The sequence below is a fragment of the Alosa pseudoharengus genome, unplaced genomic scaffold (assembly GCF_046254945.1).
Source record: "Alosa pseudoharengus isolate Yale_2024_CS ecotype anadromous, Long Island Sound unplaced genomic scaffold, YU_APseudo_1.1 YU_APseudo_1.1_scf_7, whole genome shotgun sequence".
NCBI lineage: Eukaryota > Metazoa > Chordata > Actinopteri > Clupeiformes > Clupeidae > Alosa > Alosa pseudoharengus.
The window spans coordinates 17,620,137-17,640,398 of record NW_027468859.1 but is presented as its reverse complement, the minus strand read 5'-3'; the positions used below and the strand labels follow the sequence as shown (position 1 = coordinate 17,640,398).

Below are 20,262 nucleotides of genomic sequence, written 5' to 3'. Positions count from 1 at the left end.
TAGTGTGTGTGCATGCATGTATCTATGTGTGTACATGCGTGTGTGCATGAGTGCCTGTTTGTGAGCTTTGTTAAAATGAAGTAAATACATTTCAACATCATCTGTACCCTTTGCTCAACACCATCATCTACAGGCAGATGCGTGTACAGGCAGATGTAGTCTCCCCCGGGACCAAACGAAATTTCCGTAATAGTGTGCCCTTGTGTTTATTGGCTGTAGCTGCTGAACACATAAACTGAACCCAACATGCATTTCCCCCCTGTGCTTGCTGTAGCTGCTGAACACAGCATCTGAACCACACACGCTTCTCATACTGCAGCTATAGAAGATGATGATTTATTTGATAAAGATGGATTGGAAAGATGGAAAAGATGGATTCTCTAGTATTTTGCAAGTTTTTTTATCGCTTTCAAATACAGTATAGCTGAAATTGTAACATCCAAGCCGATAAAATAACAGCATTTAAGGTAAGAATTTATTCAACTGTTTCATAGCAATAGGTGGTGTTGCTGATGCTGTTTGTGTGTGTGGCATGTGTGTGTGCACATTTGGTTATGTGCATGTGCTCCAGCAATGGTCTGATAATGCTGATAAGTTTATTCTTGTGTGAACCACTGTCTCATGTCTTTATATAATTATATAAATGGCAATGCTTTCAACACAAAAGACTATTTATGGCATTGTAAACTGAAGCAAAGGTGAAAAGGTGGTCTGTTGTATTGTGTGAAGAATTTAAAGGGCCGTTCACACCAGAAACAATAACTATAACCCATAACGATAAAAACGTCCACACTGACTGACCAACGATAAGCAAATTATCTCCTTGTGATGGCTAAAATGTGATGGGTTCTGATTGGCTGTTAGCTTTTTATCGTTTTCAAAATCGATCTGAAAGTGATCCCCAACAATATTGTTCTTCATGTCGTTATCGTTCATAGTTTATATGTGAACGTCATCATTCATATTAACAAGAACAATATTTTTTTTTATAGTTAACGTTATAGTTATCATTCTTGGTGTGAACGGCCCTTAAGTTAGAACAAACCGTCAATTTTAGCTTAAAGACCTGTATCCTGTGCACGGTGTCCTATTAGGCCTACTAACTAGGTGAGTGAGTCTTAAAAAAGTAAATCAATTAGCCAATCAGACATTGGACAAGAGGTGCTAATTGGAAGCCAGGCCTTATACCCAACCATCACTATATATCACACAGACCCAGAGGTGGTCTTTCATGTTTGTTTACGTAACAGGTAAGTTGTCAGAGACATTACAGTTTTAACTAATGTTCTTTTTTAACATTTAACAGTTTCTTTAGGTTCTTCGTGGAGCTTTTTTGAAATTATTATTAAAAGAAGCCTAATGCAAGTATTTATTGATTATTTGGTGAAGGTGCATTTGGAGGAGCCTGCGTTTTGGACAGACTTTTTAGATTATTATTTGAAGAATGGTGAGTGCCTCTTACTTATAAGTTAGGCTTACTGTTTGACTTGGGTGATGGGCCAGGTATTTGTCATGATGGTGGGTTTTCATATATTTTCTTGATCATTTTACAGAGGGAGTGCATTTCTGTCCATGTTGGCCAAGCTGGTGTGCAGATTGGAAACTCGTGTTGGGAATTGTACTGCTTGGAACATGGTATCTGCCCAGACGGAACAGCTGCTGATGATAGCAAAACTCTACTGGACTCCTCCTTTGGCACCTTTTTCAGTGAGACTGGTCCTGGGAAGTATGTTCCTAGGTCCATATTTGTTGACTTGGAGCCATCAGTTATAGGTGAGTAGTGTCCTATTTGAAATAGTTGTTTGGCTTTTGAGCAAATGTAAATAAAAATGTGGGTTTGTGAAGGTCTGACTTGATATTTCCTGACAGATGAGATCCGTAATGGGTCCTACCGTCAGCTGTACCATCCGGAGCAGTTGATTAGTGGTAAAGAGGATGCAGCCAACAACTACGCTCGTGGTCACTACACCATTGGAAAGGAAATTGTGGATCCGGTCCTGGACAGGATTCGTAAAATGGTAGGTGACCAGATTAACAGTTGCTTGCTCAACTTTTCAAAGATTGGTCAACATATTTCCTTGCATTCAGTGTCTTTAGTATTGGTGTGCACATGTTTTTGGTGATCCCCCATTTAGTGTGATTCCTCATTTGAGGCCTCTACATCACAGGTCTCCAACAGGTAGCTTGTGAGCTACCAGCCCCCCCCCCCCCCCCCCCCCCCCTTTAAGTAGCTCTCCAAAAGGTTTGAGGAAGATGTAGAACCCAGTCACTTGAGAAACATGTTAAAATTCAGTCTACAAAGAGAAGGTAGAGGAGTTGAAATTAACCTTTAAAAAGCATATCTTATTCAGCAGTTTTGGGTGGAGGTCAGCTATGTAAATACATGGAATGCTACTATTGACATAAAAGGCTTTCGGCCATGTTCATTTTGTCAAAGTAGCGCTCGGAGGAAAAAAGGTTGGTGACCCCTGCTCTACATTATGTCTGTAAGGGGTAGGATTGTTTGAGAATCATAACAGGGTGTGTTTGATGTTTTTCTAGTTTGTTGCAGAAAATCCACTTGGTCTTTGTTTGCATTATCTCTAGGAGTTCAGAATTTCTAATTTATGGTGCAGAATGTGACTACTGAATTTGTTTCTCAGACCGACCAGTGCTCGGGTCTCCAGGGATTCCTCATCTTCCACAGCTTTGGAGGAGGCACTGGCTCTGGCTTCACCTCCCTGCTGATGGAGCGTCTGTCTGTGGACTACGGCAAGAAGTCCAAGCTGGAGTTCTCGGTGTACCCTGCTCCCCAGGTGTCCACTGCTGTAGTGGAGCCCTACAACTCCATCCTCACGACCCACACCACTCTAGAGCACTCTGACTGTTCCTTCATGGTGGACAACGAGGCCATTTTTGATATTTGCAAGCGCAACCTTGACATTGAGCGTCCCTCTTACACCAATCTGAATCGCCTTGTCGCCCAGATCGTCTCGTCTATCACTGCATCTCTACGCTTTGATGGGGCTCTGAATGTGGATCTCACGGAGTTCCAAACTAACCTTGTTCCCTACCCCCGCATTCACTTCCCCCTGGTCACCTACTCTCCAATAATCTCTGCGGAAAAGGCATACCATGAGCAGCTCTCTGTGCCTGAGATCACAAATGCTTGTTTTGAGCCAGCTAATCAGATGGTGAAGTGTGACCCAAGGCGTGGTAAGTACATGGCCTGCTGCGTACTGTACCGTGGGGACGTGGTACCCAAAGACGTCAACGGTGCCATTGCTGCCATCAAGGCCCGCCGATCCATCCAGTTTGTTGACTGGTGCCCCACTGGCTTCAAGGTAGGCATCAACTACCAGCCGCCAACGGTGGTACCAGGCGGTGACTTGGCCAAGGTGCAGAGGGCCGTTTGTATGCTGAGTAACACGACTGCCATCGCTGAGGCCTGGGCTCGCCTGGACCATAAGTTTGACCTGATGTACGCCAAGAGGGCCTTTGTGCACTGGTATGTGGGTGAGGGCATGGAAGAGGGGGAGTTCAGTGAGGCCAGAGAAGACATGGCTGCACTGGAGAAGGACTATGAGGAAGTTGGGGCAGACTCAGCAGAGGATGGTGAAGAAGAGGAAGAAGAGTACTAGAGTTTCTAAGATATGTAGTTGTGTGTCAGTGTCACAGGGTGACTAAGTGGGAAAGGAACAGTGCGGGAGGAATTAAGTATGGGTTGGCACTGAGCTTCCGTGGGGGACACTTTTGGGGGAACACAAAGATGGCCGCTCCCTAGCTGGGTGATTGTTTTTAATGACGTACAGGTGTGTAGCAGGCAAATGTGGTGGTGGTGATTGGTGCATGGGTTTTGGGCTTGGGTTTTTAAACCATAGGCTTTCAGTGCACGACAGGTCTGGAAGGGGACAAGACGTGTCGCCCACAGCGGCTAAGCCGCGGACCGTGGAAACGGATCTTTTGGAGGCTAGTGTGAAGGGTTGCTGCCTGGGCTCTACGAGCTACGACCACTACGAGCCACGACTACTACGAGCCACGAACGCTACGAAGCCTGGGATAATCCCCTTGTGACCACGGCTCTAAGAGATGATAGAGGGGTGAAATCGTTCACCCCTCGCCGAGTTAAGTAGCCCTTCTGTACCTCAGGGTTTTCCTGAATGTTGACTGTATTACCTGAGAAGAGAACACTTTTAATTGATTGAGTCGTCCCTGTGGCGTCCATTGTGTTTGCCCTCCCTTCCATTGCTTCTCCTCCCCGCTCTCGTGGCAGCCCACTCGCGCCACACCTCTGGACTAAATTGGACTAAACTGTTTAATGTGTTCCTCCAATACTGTGTAGCGACTTCCCTGCATGTTCCGCCTTAACGAGTAACAGCTGATTGGTAGCCTTTTTCTTGAAGTGATTATATTGGTTGCTGTGAATGAAGTTTACTTTCCACACTGGTGCTTGATCCAAGTTTCGCTACCTTCAGTGGCCATTTAGTGGGGGTAGTGGGCATTAGATGTTGTGCTTTTCACGTATGCTGTGATTGTGATTATAAGAAACTTCTGTTATCTCAAATGGGCCTAAGCAGCGGGAGGATTGCTGAGCATAGCATAATCGACGCTCAAACACTTTTGCCCCTGCCTGTTTTCTAGCCTACCACAGCGGACTGAGATGCAGACCATGGGCCAGGATTCCACACGGGGCACCCTTCCATTCTCCAGCTTCGTCCAATTAATCCCCAGGGAGGACTGAGGTGGGGTCAGGAGCTCTAGACTTGTGTGCTGCCATCTTGGGACTGACCTGGACTGCCATGTGGACATGGACTCTATTACATTTTTAGTCTGAAACAAATAAATATATTTTTGTACTAATGTTTAGTCTCTGGCTTCATTGAAGGGTACAGCACGCTCCCCAGTGGTGGTTTAAAGAATAAAAGGGTGTGGCTCTAGCGCCTCCTACCTGTGACATCAGTTTAACTAATAAATGTTTGTATTGCAAATATATATGGGTTGTCTGAATCTTTATCCCCCTGAAGTAATACAGAAAAAAATCCACTGAGGACTACAGATTAATTTTGTGAGTAATTTACTGCATTACCTGACACCCCTATGGTATATTGCAAAATCAAGCACAAAGAATTTCTGAGCTTCCATTTACATGCCCCTAGAGCAGTGTTTCCCAAACTTTTTTTCTGCGGACCCACTTTTTAAAAATGACAGACCATCGCGACCCATTTCACTTCAAATACCCTGCAACCACCAATATTGTTTTAGGCCACAGGTTCTCCAACTTTTCTATGCTTTCCCCAACCATACATTGCTATAGGATCTAGATAGATAGATCCTGCTTTGAACACGGTTGTGTTGCATTTTGAGCACCATCAGCGTGAAAAGTTGGAAATGACTACTGAAAAGTTATGTTTTACATGTAATTGATGAGCTTTTATGACAAAACTGTGACTGTGGTAGTTAACAAACTACATCCTAATAGAAAACTGTTAGCTTTCCTGGTATCAAATGACAAATGGTATCACAACATAAATTGTGCTGGCGACCCAAATAAAATCTCCTGCGACCCACCCGTGGGTCGCGACCCAGACTTTGGGAAACACTGCCCTAGAGAGTAACACTTTAGCTGCCTGGCTGCGTTAGCTGCTGACTGTAGCAACTCAAGCTAGGTAAAACTGATTTTTTTTTTTTTTTTTTTCCCGCAACAACGTTCTATGTGAGCACTCGCTGGAGCTGAAGGCATCTGAACACACAACACATTTTGATATTTTTTCTTAACTTGGGTGTTTTATTTAAGTGTATTAAGATTCCAGGCACATATCTTAATCACATGGACTGTATCTGTGCTTCTGTACATTCAGACACAAACGCCTTCACTGCCCCTCTTTGCTTCTATGCCAGATGCCACTGGCATATTTCCCCAATATAATCTAACGCTTTCTGACTTGCAGGAGCTCAGCTCAATGGGACCTGCCATAATTTTCTGTGTCTGTTTCACGTTTCAACCAGGAACGTGTCTGAAGATGGCGTCAGACGTATGACACATGAGCGATTGAGCAGAAGATGCATTTATTGAAGTTTGGTTCAGCTTGCTGCGTGCGTGATTTGATTGAGCTCAATAAGCTCAATGCCAATCAAACCAGCTAATAGGCTAACTGAAATAACACCATGCCAATCTCTATCTATGGTGAAGGGTATGTGGTGATGTGTGGCTATTTCAATTCCAAAGGCCAAGGCAACTTTATGATGCATAGTATCCTGGATCCAGGCCTTTAAAAATAAAAATCTGCTTGACATAGTTGCTTGAACAATGGCCATTCTGTTTTCTAAAGAGAAGCAAGACCTAATCCTGTGAAGTGCACCTAATTTAATTTTTACCTTTTTTGTGACCAAGCACATGTGTTCTAAATGATAGTTTGTTATCTAACCAAATGCCCAGATATTTGGATTGAGAAACTTATTCAGTTTGTGTCACACTTTTTCGATCTAGTAAAGATCATACATTTAGTTTTTGCTTCATTCAGAACCAGTTTAAGTTCTTTTAAGGATTTCTGCGCACAATCAAATGCATATTGAAGATGATACTACTTGCTCTACAGATGGTGCATAGGCATAAAGGAATGTCATCTGCATAGAAATGCACTTTACAATTTTCTATTGAAGGACAGATATCATTGATGTACAACGTAAACAACAGTGGCCCCAAAATTGAGCCCTGTGGAATACCATTATTTAGTCTCAATGGCTCTGAGGATGATCCTGTCACATCTAGCCATTGTGTTCTATTAGAGAGGTAGTCTTGAAACCATTTAAAGGAAACTTCATCTAGACTAAAAGAGGTCAGTTTTTCAAGAAGTAACCTGTGATGAACAGTGACAAAAACCTTAGACAAATCAATAAACAAAGCTGCACAATGTTGTTTCTTACTGTCAACAACAGTAGCTATATCATTTACTACAGCAGTTGCTGCTGTAATCGTGCTGTGGCCAGCTCTGAACCGAGATTGATAAGGACTTAATATAGAATATGATGACAAGGCCCCGGCCGTGGCGCAACTGGCTGGGGCACCTGCAATGTACACCGACGACCCGGGTTCGATTCCCGCCCTGTGGTCCTTTCCGGATCCTACCCTGATTCTCTCTCCCACTCACTCCCTGTCATTCTCCACTATCCTATCCTATCTGATTAAAGGGATAAAAGGCCAATAAAAATATACATATAAAAAAGAATATGATTACAAAAAGGAACGATGCTGTTCATTTACAAAGGAATCTAACATCTTTGCTAAACATGGGAGCTTGGAGATTGGCTATAGTTAATTCAAATCTCTTGGGTTTCCTCCTTTATGTAAATCATATGTAATTTTTATGCTTCTAAATTGCTGTTCATTATAAAGGTTAAAAACAAGATCTTAAAATCTATACAACCAAAGCGTTATGCAAACACTGACTTGTCTGACTTTAAAAATGTGATATAATTGATTTCAAAACCTGTGTGCATAATTAAGGGATTAGCCAAATCCACATTAACAAAGATGTGTTAATAATTTTTGAAAATCTTTGCTGTGCTGAGATCTGGTTCAATGTGAGGAATCGAGGAGAGTGGATGTGAAGACCTCTGGATATCAGTGCAGAGAGGGACAGCAGAGTGGAGATGAAGACCTCAACGATGATGTGGAGATGGCTGAAGACAGCATCTGAACCAGAGACTTTCTAATGAGGAGACACAGCACTCAAAAAAATCCTCTATAGAAATGCATGGGGTTAGTTTGTAATGCCAATATGGCCGTTGTCTACACATATCACACCCCTTCCTCGACAAAACGTCGACGCAGTGGCGTGCACAGACATTTTGGGGGGCAGGTGCTCAGAAGGGGGGGGGGGCACCTTTTAGCGCACGTGGAACACTTAATTAGGGACCGTTCGTTATTTATAAACGGGGTCACCGGAGGAAAATAGGGGAGGGTCATGTCTTTTTATTCTTTGTTGAGGGGAGGGTCACCTAACTTTTTTTTGTCTAGGAGGGAGGGTCACCCATCTTTTGTATTAATGAAAACAGCAAAAAATCAAAGTGGCTTGCTTGATTGTTGATTTCTGTCGCCATATAACGTTCTCTTTCGTTCCATAGCTCTGTCAACATTGAACAATGAAAATGAGGGAGATTTCCCGGGTTTCTCACGCAAAGTACGGAAAATGTCAACATCCGTCCCCATTAACGTTGGAAGGGTTGGAGCAACAAAGTAGCCTACTTTATTCACGCCTAACAGCCTATATCCATTTGGTCAACTTTATCCAGACCTAAAAAAGCTAAATTTAACTTTGGTTTACTTGTAGTTTACCGTGTAGCCTAACTTTAAACAGTGTGCATGCTTAACACAAAGCATACTTGTGCTTCATTCATCCACACATCCAGCTCCTAACGTTTTGACAAGCATTTCTACCAATTGACCTTGTTCCTGCCCATCTCTAGCTTTGCTGTCTCCATCCTTTCTGTTTTTGTTGTTTGCAAAAATATATATAGTATTTATTGGTAACCAGCAACAAGTGCAATTTCTTAATCGCTGTCATTCTCTCTCCTGCCAACAAAAATGGGTTAGGCCTACGTTCCAAGTAGCAGTGCGTAATTCTGCTTCATAAAGTTGAACAAATACATTTGGTCATATAAATAGCCAGTTTATGGTCTACAGTGTAGTTGGTAAGTTATGGTAGGCCAACTTGGAGTGAATATACAGGGGAAATTCTTTGTCTAGCTGAGTAGCCTGGCAGGTGCGCACGTAGGCATAGCCTACGGCCGAACACCGCAAGCGCTAATGAATCTTGCTCTCACGACAACCACGTCGTTAACTAGGCCTAGGTTAACATCACTCTGAGTTCGCATTCAAGCAAGCAAAACGATGATTTGAATACATCTGTTTCACTGGAAGGGCAAGGGGTAACGACAGGACAACACAGAGACAGTGCAGAATGCAGGACTAATGTTATGAGTATTACAGTAACATGGGATATTCTACGGGAAAATATTAAAACGGCAAGACAGCAGGGAAACGTTAAAATGATAAACCGGGAAAAAGTTGGCATGTTAGGTATTTTTCGGTCCCTGTGATTATTTGTGAAATTGTGCAAACGGCCTTTTCAAGTCATTTGAGAAGGAAGGAGTGTAGCAAGCTCCCAAATTGACGCTTGTCTGAGAAATTGAGTTTTGGATAATGTTCAGCTTCGGCAGCTTTACAATGACTGAGGAAGCCTAGAGACGAGTCCATAGCAACAAGTTCATGTGTTGAATTTGTTATTACCCAGTGTGCTTTGTTGAATGGTCTCAATGCTTTATTGTTTTATTTCATGTGAATACTTACTAGAGAAGTAACTTTTCAAGTAGGCTAATGCAGTTGCAGGAAGTGTGCATTTAGTTTCCATGCTTATTGTGTTTCCACAACAATGTTAGGGAGTAAATCTACTGAAATGGCCACCATCTTGGTGAAGTGTGAAGTGTAAGATCAGAAAGCAGAGGTTGATTTTAGGACGGTAGCATATATGTTGGTGTGTTATCATAGCATAGCATAGCGCGTAAGAGCGTGGGCGGAAGACATCGACAATTGGCCCGGGAGGGTCATGTCATTTTTGAAAATGCTGCTGGAGGGTCGTTGAAAATTATATTGCAGGCAGGGGAGGGTCATGCAACTTTTGATCGAAGCACCCAAAATCCCTCCGGTGATCCCGTTTATAAATAACGAACGATCCCTTATAAAAAAAAAATTACATGCAGGGTGATATCAGCTAAATTGGGCCACTTTTTGGTAAATCAGTTGGGAAAATAATATAATACTATATATGCCTTTTCCAAGTGTTTTTATGATTACTAATGACTGTTTTTGATCATTTTGTGTTGAAATGATGTCATAAAATATAATTATTTAGGCCCTACAGTTCTTGAAACATCAACTGTGCCAACTTTTTTTGCATAAGCAGTTTCAGGTAAAATGGGCCAGCATCTAAGGTAAAATGGGCCAGCTGTTTTAGGTAAGCATTCGGCCAGTCAAAATGCAAAGGGAATGGTAATTTATCATCAATTTTTATTTCAAAACACAATATTTATATGTGCCATTAAAAAAAAACACATTTTGGGTGCAAACTCACATATTCAAATGTGCAATTAAAAAAGACCATTTTGGAACAGCACAGATCAGTGAATAGATCGATCAGTGTGTGTGTGTGTGTGTGTGTGTGTGTGTGTGTGTGTGTGTGTGAACAACACATTTTGAACGAAATGCGCAAATTACAAAAATTCATACAAAACTGGTAACTGATATATTAAAAATTAAAACATTGATATCATTATTCTCCTCTCTGCTTGTCTCCTCTCTCATCTTTCCTCCTCTCATTTCCTCTCTCTTTCCTTCTCCCTCTCTCCTCTCACTTCATTCGCATTTGCCATACTCACTGTAAATAAAATATCAACCACCATTATTACTGGGGGGGCGGGGGTCATGGTGCAACCTAGTGTGTGTGTGTGTGTGTGTGTGTACGTGTGTTTGTGTCCGTGCATGTGTGCGCGTTGGTTGGTGTGCGAGTGTGTGGGTGAATGCATATGTGCATGGGTGTGTACACACACACACACACACACACACACACCCTCACACACATGTGTATGTGTGTTTGTGAGTGACACAGAGGATGGCCCATTTTAGCTGAAACCATGTGGCCCATTTTACCTCAGTGGGTTAAGGTAAATTGGGCTGCTAAGAAAAACATCACTTTTACAAAAAATAAGTTCATATACCAAACTAACAGCATTATTTCTGGTGGATGCCATCAAGACAGATATTATGCACAATTTTTTTTATGTGCATGTTTGTTTTTTATAGATTTATCATCCTTATAATAGTTTAGTTAGATTTGATATGCCAGGCTACTTACCATGCAGATTTCTGGTGCAGTCTTGATTTGAACTATTGCCCCGCCCACCATAGCAACCATAAACCAATCAAATCACCTGTTACTTGTCAAGTACAGTTATGACAACAGTCTGAAATCCTTTGCAGTCATTGGCTCTAAATTCCAGAGGGGCTGGGACCCCCAAACCTTAAATGGCCCATTTTAGCTGATGGCCCATTTTACCTGATATCACCCGCACATGTTGAATTAAATTTGACTTGTGCTGCAATTAGTAAATCAATATACAATCTAGACAATAAAGACACCAAAATGTGTTAATTTATGTTGCCTAACAAAACCTATACAACAGAAAACGTTCGTCTTAACACATAGATTTGCAATTGCAAACTCTACCGAAATTATTTGTAGCCTATGTGGTCGTCGGCACGTTATCTGTCATTGACCTGGGCTACAGCGTAAAACTTTATCAGGTGACCAGTCGGCTAAAAATGCTTAGTTGTTTGATGCTGTATGAGCATTTTACTGCACAACAAAATTATTACAAGTTGGGCTTAGAGGACAAACGGTACGACTTTACTTGATCTGTAAGACAATAAAGAGACCAAACAGTACGAGAAGGAGTTATAGTGGGCTACTGATTGTTGTCATTACATGAATGCAGATGGGCATTTTTCACAGGTAATGGGGAACTTCCCGTTTCTTCTGTCACAAATGAATGTGTTAATACATGTTGCCTAACAAAACATATACAACAGAAAACGTTCTTCTTAACACATACATTTGCAAAATCTACCGAAATTATTTATATGTGGCCGTCACGTTATCTGTCATTGATTTGGGCTATAGCGTAAACCTTTATCTAGCTTTATCTAACTAGTTTATCAGGTGGCCAGTTGGCAAAAATGCTTGTTTGGTGCTGAATGAGAGATTTTACTGCACAACAAAATTATTACATGTTGGGCTTAGAGGGAAAACTAAGATTTTGCTTGATCTGTATGTTACCTGGCTGATGGGGCATGGGAGAGCAGCCTGTCAGCGACCATGCCTGCGATGCCTGCTATCTGAAGACGCTTACTGAACTGCTACGGTGCTGCGCATCTGGCGTGCCCTGCGCGCGAGTTCGCGCGAGTTCACGCGACAAAGGAAGAGAGATAGGCTGGTCGGGTGTGCGCAAGGAGGTGGCTCATTTCGGGGCATTGTTTCAGTCGTTTCTCAGTAAAATCTTAATAATATTAATAATAAAAAAAAAAAAACAAGTTTCAAAAGGGCATTTTCGTTGATAAAGGGCAAACTTCCTAGTGCTTTAGCACCACCTAGTGTCTATGTATGCACGCCTATGCATGTGAATACACTGAGCCAATATGTTGTGTTGTGAAGACATCTTCCCAATCATGTGTTGTGAACTCGCTGCTGGAGCAAGATTGGTGTCGTGAAGCCTTGCGCACGCGCATTTCTGCTGAATAGGATGCCCGATGAGTGCCCAAAAAGCGTTGCTATATGGCCGCCGAGTGGATGGACTTGCCTAAAAGGACTTTGTCTGAACTCAATACTCTTTTCACCTTTATTGGCTGTAGCGGCTGAACACATAAACTGAACCCAACATGTTTCCCCTGTGCTTGCTCTAGCTGCTGAACACAGAATCTGAACCATTACTATCTATACTGCAGCTATAGATAATGATTTATTTGATAAAAATGGATTCTCTAGTATTTTTTAGTAAATACTAAGTATTTAGTAGTATTTTCTCTAGTATTCTTAGTATAAGTATATATACTCTTTTGATCCCGTGAGGGAAATTTTTGGTCTCTGCATTTATCCCAATTCGTGAATTAGTGAAACACACACAGCACACACACAGTGAGGTAAAGCACACACTAATCCCGACGCAGTGAGCTGCCTGCTACAGCAGCGCTTGGGAAGCAGTGAGGGGTTAGGTGCCTTGCTCAAGGGCACTTCAGCCATTCCTACTGGTCGGGGTTCAAACCGGCAACCCTCCGGTTACAAGTCCAAAGCGCTAACCAACAGGCCACAGCTGCCCACATGTAGTATGTAAGTATGTATGTATGTATGTATGTAGTATGTTTTTTTTATCACTTTCAAATACAATATAGCTGAAATTGTAACATCCAAGCCGATAAAATAACAGCATTTAAGGTGAGAATTTATTCAACTGTATCATAGCAATAAGTATGGTGTTGCTGATGCTGTTTGTGTGTGTGTGGCGTGTGTGTGTGCACATTTGGTTATGAGCATGTAGTTGCTCCAGCAATGGTCTGATAATGCTGATAAGTTTATTCTTGTGTGAACCACTGTCTCATGTCTTTATATAATTATATAAATGGCAATGCTTTCAACACAAAAGACTATTTATGGCATTGTAAACTGAAGCAAAGGTGAAAAGGTGGTCTGTTGTATTGTGTGAAGAATTTAAAGGGCCGTTCACACCAGAAACAATAACTATAACCCATAACGATAAAAACGTCCACACTGACTGACCAACGATAAGCAAATTATCTCCTTGTGATGGCTAAAATGTGATGGGTTCTGATTGGCTGTTAGCTTTTTATCGTTTTCAAAATCGATCTGAAAGTGATCCCCAACAATATTGTTCTTCATGTCGTTATCGTTCATAGTTTATATGTGAACGTCATCATTCATATTAACAAGAACAATATTTTTTTTTATAGTTAACGTTATAGTTATCATTCTTGGTGTGAACGGCCCTTAAGTTAGAACAAACCGTCAATTTTAGCTTAAAGACCTGTATCCTGTGCACGGTGTCCTATTAGGCCTACTAACTAGGTGAGTGAGTCTTAAAAAAGTAAATCAATTAGCCAATCAGACATTGGACAAGAGGTGCTAATTGGAAGCCAGGCCTTATACCCAACCATCACTATATATCACACAGACCCAGAGGTGGTCTTTCATGTTTGTTTACGTAACAGGTAAGTTGTCAGAGACATTACAGTTTTAATTAATGTTCTTTTTTAACATTTAACAGTTTCTTTAGGTTCTTCGTGGAGCTTTTTTGAAATTATTATTAAAAGAAGCCTAATGCAAGTATTTATTGATTATTTGGTGAAGGTGCATTTGGAGGAGCCTGCGTTTTGGACAGACTTTTTAGATTATTATTTGAAGAATGGTGAGTGCCTCTTACTTATAAGTTAGGCTTACTGTTTGACTTGGGTGATGGGCCAGGTATTTGTCATGATGGTGGGTTTTCATATATTTTCTTGATCATTTTACAGAGGGAGTGCATTTCTGTCCATGTTGGCCAAGCTGGTGTGCAGATTGGAAACTCGTGTTGGGAATTGTACTGCTTGGAACATGGTATCTGCCCAGACGGAACAGCTGCTGATGATAGCAAAACTCTACTGGACTCCTCCTTTGGCACCTTTTTCAGTGAGACTGGTCCTGGGAAGTATGTTCCTAGGTCCATATTTGTTGACTTGGAGCCATCAGTTATAGGTGAGTAGTGTCCTATTTCAAATAGTTGTTTGGCTTTTGAGCAAATGTAAATAAAAATGTGGGTTTGTGAAGGTCTGACTTGATATTTCCTGACAGATGAGATCCGTAATGGGTCCTACCGTCAGCTGTACCATCCGGAGCAGTTGATTAGTGGTAAAGAGGATGCAGCCAACAACTACGCTCGTGGTCACTACACCATTGGAAAGGAAATTGTGGATCCGGTCCTGGACAGGATTCGTAAAATGGTAGGTGACCAGATTAACAGTTGCTTGCTCAACTTTTCAAAGATTGGTCAACATATTTCCTTGCATTCAGTATCTTTAGTATTGGTGTGCACATGTTTTTGGTGATCCCCCATTTAGTGTGATTCCTCATTTGAGGCCTCTACATCACAGGTCTCCAACAGGTAGCTTGTGAGCTACCATCCCCCCCCTTTAAGTAGCTCTCCAAAAGGTTTGAGGAAGATGTAGAACCCAGTCACTTGAGAAACATGTTAAAATTCAGTCTACAAAGAGAGAAGGTAGAGGAGTTGAAATTAACCTTTAAAAAGCATATCTTATTCAGCAGTTTTGGGTGGAGGTCAGCTATGTAAATACATGGAATGCTACTATTGACATAAAAGGCTTTCGGCCATGTTCATTTTGTCAAAGTAGCGCTCGGAGGAAAGGGTTGGTGACCCCTGCTCTACATTATGTCTGTAAGGGGTAGGATTGTTTGAGAATCATAACAGGGTGTGTTTGATGTTTTTCTAGTTTGTTGCAGAAAATCCACTTGGTCTTTGTTTGCATTATCTCTAGGAGTTCAGAGTTTCTAATTTATGGTGCAGAATGTGACTACTGAATTTGTGTCTCAGACCGACCAGTGCTCGGGTCTCCAGGGATTCCTCATCTTCCACAGCTTTGGAGGAGGCACTGGCTCTGGCTTCACCTCCCTGCTGATGGAGCGTCTGTCTGTGGACTACGGCAAGAAGTCCAAGCTGGAGTTCTCCGTCTACCCTGCTCCCCAGGTGTCCACTGCTGTAGTGGAGCCCTACAACTCCATCCTCACGACCCACACCACTCTAGAGCACTCTGACTGTGCCTTCATGGTGGACAACGAGGCCATTTTTGATATTTGCAAGCGCAACCTTGACATTGAGCGTCCCTCCTACACCAATCTGAATCGTCTTGTCGCCCAGATCGTCTCGTCTATCACTGCATCTCTACGCTTTGATGGGGCTCTGAATGTGGATCTTACTGAGTTCCAAACTAACCTTGTTCCCTACCCCCGTATTCACTTCCCCCTGGTCACCTACGCGCCAATAATCTCTGCGGAAAAGGCATACCATGAGCAACTCTCTGTGCCTGAGATCACAAATGCTTGTTTTGAGCCAGCAAATCAGATGGTGAAGTGTGACCCAAGGCGTGGTAAGTACATGGCCTGCTGCGTGCTGTACCGTGGGGACGTGGTACCCAAAGACGTCAACGGTGCCATTGCTGCCATCAAGGCCCGCCGATCCATCCAGTTTGTTGACTGGTGCCCCACTGGCTTCAAGGTGGGCATCAACTACCAGCCGCCAACGGTGGTGCCAGGAGGTGACTTGGCCAAGGTGCAGAGGGCAGTGTGTATGCTGAGCAACACGACTGCCATCGCTGAGGCCTGGGCTCGCCTGGACCATAAGTTTGACCTGATGTACGCCAAGAGGGCCTTTGTGCACTGGTATGTGGGTGAGGGCATGGAAGAGGGGGAGTTCAGTGAGGCCAGAGAAGACATGGCTGCACTGGAGAAGGACTATGAGGAAGTTGGGGCAGACTCAGCAGAGGATGGTGAAGAAGAGGAAGAAGAGTACTAGAGTTTCTAAGGTTATTTATTTGTATGTCAGTTTAACTAATAAATGTTGGTATTGCAAATATATATGGGTTGTCTGAATCTTTATCCCCCTGAAGTAATAGAGAAAAAAATCAACTGAGGACTGCATATGATATTGTGAGTGTAATTTACTGCATTACCTGACACCCCTATGGTATATTGCAATATCAAGCACAAGAATTTCAAATGACATTTACACAGCCAGGCAGCTACAGCACTACACTCTGTGGGCATGTCTCTGAGCTCCCATTTATATCCCCCCCAGAGTGTAGTGCTGTAGCTGCCTGGCTGGGTTAGCTGCTAAGTGTAGCAACTCAAGCTAGGTAAAACTGATTTTTTTTTTTTTTTTTTTTTTTCTTTTCCTTTTTCATACCAACAGTAGTCGGTGACCTCCAAATGGAGATCTGTGCGAACTCTCAGTGTTCCTCCTTTAATGCAAGACATCTGAACACACAAAACACATTTTGATCATTTTCATAATTTGGGTGTTATTTCGGTGTATAAAACTGAGTCTAGGCACATACCTACTGATGGTAATTTTGATACCATAGTTTTAATAGAGACCCAGTCAGACCATTAGTATGAAAAATCAGGAACAGAGTTTATTTACAATGATGTGCATCAAGGGAGAGACCGCATGACTTCACCTAAAGATCCATCAGCTACTCTAACTAGACAAGGAAATAGTTAAGGTTTAAGTATCCTTCCAGGCTGATGGGAGATGGTGTTGGTCATCCCATCTCACGTGGACTACAAGGAAACACTCTGATTAGTGGCAACCTGGCAATCCGGAGCAGATGGCTACTGACGCAGCCATGCAGAACAGTGAAACACTAAAGTCATAATATTCCCGCTTATCTCTAAATACAGTCACACACAGATATACACAGGGACAGTACAGATATAGTCATTACATAGAATCATACTTTTAGTATTAAAGTGACCCACTAATGAGAAATGCAGAACATTAAACCACATATTGGACATAAAGTTCTATTCCACTTTCTCTCAGTCCCCCTTTTTCAGACTTTATGGCTGGAACATTTCATCAAATATTGCCACTATATAAAATATAAAAGATTATACAATTGTTTCATTCAAGTTAGTCAGATCCAAATAAGCAGGTACATGATTTAACTGATTTCAGTCAGTCAGTCAGTCAAGAAAAATAACTACACATGATTGGTGTACAATAACAACCACAGTAAATCAAAAACAAACTATCATGACAATCAGAACAGGAGCTAGTAAACCAAAAAGAATATATTTGGTCCATCCCGCTAAACTATTCCGAAAAAAGACCTAAATCACACGTATATAAAAATAATTTCTGAATCCAATACTCTCAAGTCCCCCTTTAAAAGACTTGAAGCCTTTGACACCACACAATAGCACACATCTGATTGAATCAGAATGAGCCTACTAATGAACTGAGAGTAATGCAGTAATTGTGTCTTTTTACCATGTGTATAATAGTTGGGCAAAGCTGAATATAAAACCAAAACACATAAGAAATGTCTCAACAATTCTCAAATAGAACCCAATAAAATAAATGAATCAACATGGTTACATGTATAAAAGTGGCCCTGATTGTCTTGATTTCTCACAGGCTGTGCAAAAAAGTTTACATACCACAGAGTACTAGTGATAAAAACAATAACCAAACAGTTCAAGGGGAAAAAAGCAATAGACAAAAGAAAAAAGAAAAAAGTAGAGTCTGTAAGGCTCCCCCTTTTTGACCACTGATTGCACCTGAAATATAACACAGAGATATACATAATATGTATATCTGGGCCCAAGGCCCCGGTAGTGCTTCCTAAGTTTCAACTAACATTATTAAAAAGATTTCAATTGCAATACTGCTATGGTCAGTCACCAAATTAGTAATTAGCAATGAAATATAAATTCAAATGATCATGATCTTCATGGATACTCTTTTTTTTTCTTTGTGTGCCTCATATCAAGAATTGTTTATCATACAGCAAAGCTAAATTATCTTAACCTTTTTCCACATTGTTTAAAGCAGGCCTAAAGGCATGTTTTAAAGAACTTGGTAAGACCTTTATTCTGAACATATTCTGAACGCCTGAAACAAATGCAAAGTTGTGTTTTATTTTATTGCATTACTGTAAAACAGTTGTAAAACATTTTCCATGTCAATGAAGAGAAGAAAATAATAATACCAATATAAAAACTGCAGTGGTTGTGTTGTTAATAAACATATGAACCTATTAGTTCAATACTAGTTCAGTGTAGTGAAGTCAACATCAACAACCTCTCATCCTCCATGAAAGAAAAAGCTATCTTTAATCATAACTTGATACACTGCAAGAGCTAGATGTCTATGTTATCAGACTACTCTTAATCAGACTCCCCCTTATGATCTGCAGCAAGGCTGCAAGATTATTCCCTTAGCTAAAGTGTTGTCGCCTATAACACTGTGTCCTATTAAGAGCTTAGTGCGTCATAGCATCAACAATTTGATACATTCACTGCTGTTGGTAAGATTACAACTTGCTAAACTGGCCCCCAAGTATGAATTTAACCGATATGCTTCAACTCTGTCAGTGTTGTCACTGCGAGACAACATATGGTGCATATGGTGGCCTCAAAGCAGGACCTGGCAGAGCTCAAGGCCTACACACCTAGCCAATCAACAGTCAAAACACATCTGTGTCTACCTTGAAGCAAGAACATAGCGTCCGCATGGCTTCCAGTGTTTGCGGCCTACACATGGAACAGGATAACTTGGGTCAGGTTCTATTAGCATGGGGAGCAGGGAGCTTGGAGAAACAAGTATTTAAGCAAAATGGTCATACTTTCTATGGGGCCTTTATTAAATGTACAAATGGAAAATGAAAACCAAATGTTTATGTTTCAAGGCTAAATATAGGCCAATCCAGTGACAAGGAGCACGTCTGAAGAGGGCGACAGATGTATGACACAGGAGCGATTGATCAGAAGATGTTTTTTTGGTGTTTTGTTCATTTTCAAAAACAATTAGAGACTTTGCTGCCATAACATTTTGTTTAAACAAACGCAAAAACTAAACAAATAATTGCTACAACATGGCATTTACGATTTCGTAATGCATAGCATAAGGGCGCCTGCAGGAATAAAATTGGTGGAAACATTTAACACCTTTCTACCACCTAGGAACACTAAGGATAGCGTTATTCATATTTTTCCTTTTCCAATTTCAGGTTCGGGCATTTGGTCAGCTAGAAAGCAGCCTGCATACTTTCACGCAAATATTTGGTCCATCCCGCTAAACTATTCCGAAAAAAGACCTAAATCACACGTATATAAAAATAATTTCTGAATCCAATACTCTCAAGTCCCCCTTTAAAAGACTTGAAGCCTTTGACACCACACAATAGCACACATCTGATTGAATCAGAATGAGCCTACTAATGAACTGAGAGTAATGCAGTAATTGTGTCTTTTTACCATGTGTATAATAGTTGGGCAAAGCTGAATATAAAACCAAAACACAAAAGAAATGTCTCAACAATTCTCAAATAGAACCCAATAAAAGAAATGAATCAACATGGTTACATGTATAAAAGTGGCCCTGATTGTCTTGATTTCTCACAGGCTGTGCAAAAAAGTTTACATACCACAGAGTACTAGTGATAAAAACAATACAATACCAAATGTTTATGTTTCAAGGCTAAATATAGGCCAATCCAGTGACAAGGAGCACGTCTGAAGAGGGCGACAGATGTATGACACAGGAGCGACTGATCAGAAGATGTTTTTTTGGTGTTTTGTTCATTTTCAAAAACAATTAGAGACTTTGCTGCCATAACATTTTGTTTAAACAAACGCAAAAACTAAACAAATAATTGCTACAACATGGCATTTACGATTTCGTAATGCATAGCATAAGGGCGCCTGCAGGAATAAAATTGGTGGAAACATTTAACACCTTTCTACCACCTAGGAACACTAAGGATAGCGTTATTCATATTTTTCCTTTTCCAATTTCAGGTTCGGGCATTTGGTCAGCTAGAAAGCAGCCTGCATACTTTCACGCAAATATTTGGTCCAACTTCATACAGCCATAAAAAAGCTA

General features: G+C 41.4%; 2 protein-coding genes across 2 annotated transcripts; both read left to right on the top strand.

Moving 5' to 3' along the window:
- Positions 1 to 1,231: 1,231 nt before the first annotated feature.
- Positions 1,232 to 3,620, top strand: LOC143109222 (tubulin alpha-4A chain-like). The gene is made up of 4 exons (XM_076271876.1): positions 1,232 to 1,250; positions 1,453 to 1,773; positions 1,870 to 2,018; positions 2,643 to 3,620. The coding sequence occupies exons 1-4, from the start codon at positions 1,232 to 1,234 to the stop codon at positions 3,618 to 3,620; spliced, it is 1,467 nt and encodes a 488-aa protein (XP_076127991.1).
- A 10,816-nt stretch (positions 3,621 to 14,436) lies between these two features.
- Positions 14,437 to 16,167, top strand: LOC143109906 (tubulin alpha-1B chain-like). The gene is made up of 2 exons (XM_076272709.1): positions 14,437 to 14,581; positions 15,190 to 16,167. Exons 1-2 carry the CDS (start codon positions 14,579 to 14,581, stop codon positions 16,165 to 16,167), a joined length of 981 nt encoding a protein of 326 aa, XP_076128824.1. The 5' UTR covers positions 14,437 to 14,578.
- Positions 16,168 to 20,262: the final 4,095 nt, after the last annotated feature.

Excerpts from the sequence above, each read along its gene's own strand:
- LOC143109222 (XM_076271876.1), top strand. Across the intron at positions 1,774-1,869 it reads CTTGGAGCCATCAGTTATAG|ATGAGATCCGTAATGGGTCC; the intron begins GTGAGTAGTGTC and ends ATTTCCTGACAG. Across the intron at positions 2,019-2,642 it reads TGGACAGGATTCGTAAAATG|ACCGACCAGTGCTCGGGTCT; the intron begins GTAGGTGACCAG and ends TTTGTTTCTCAG.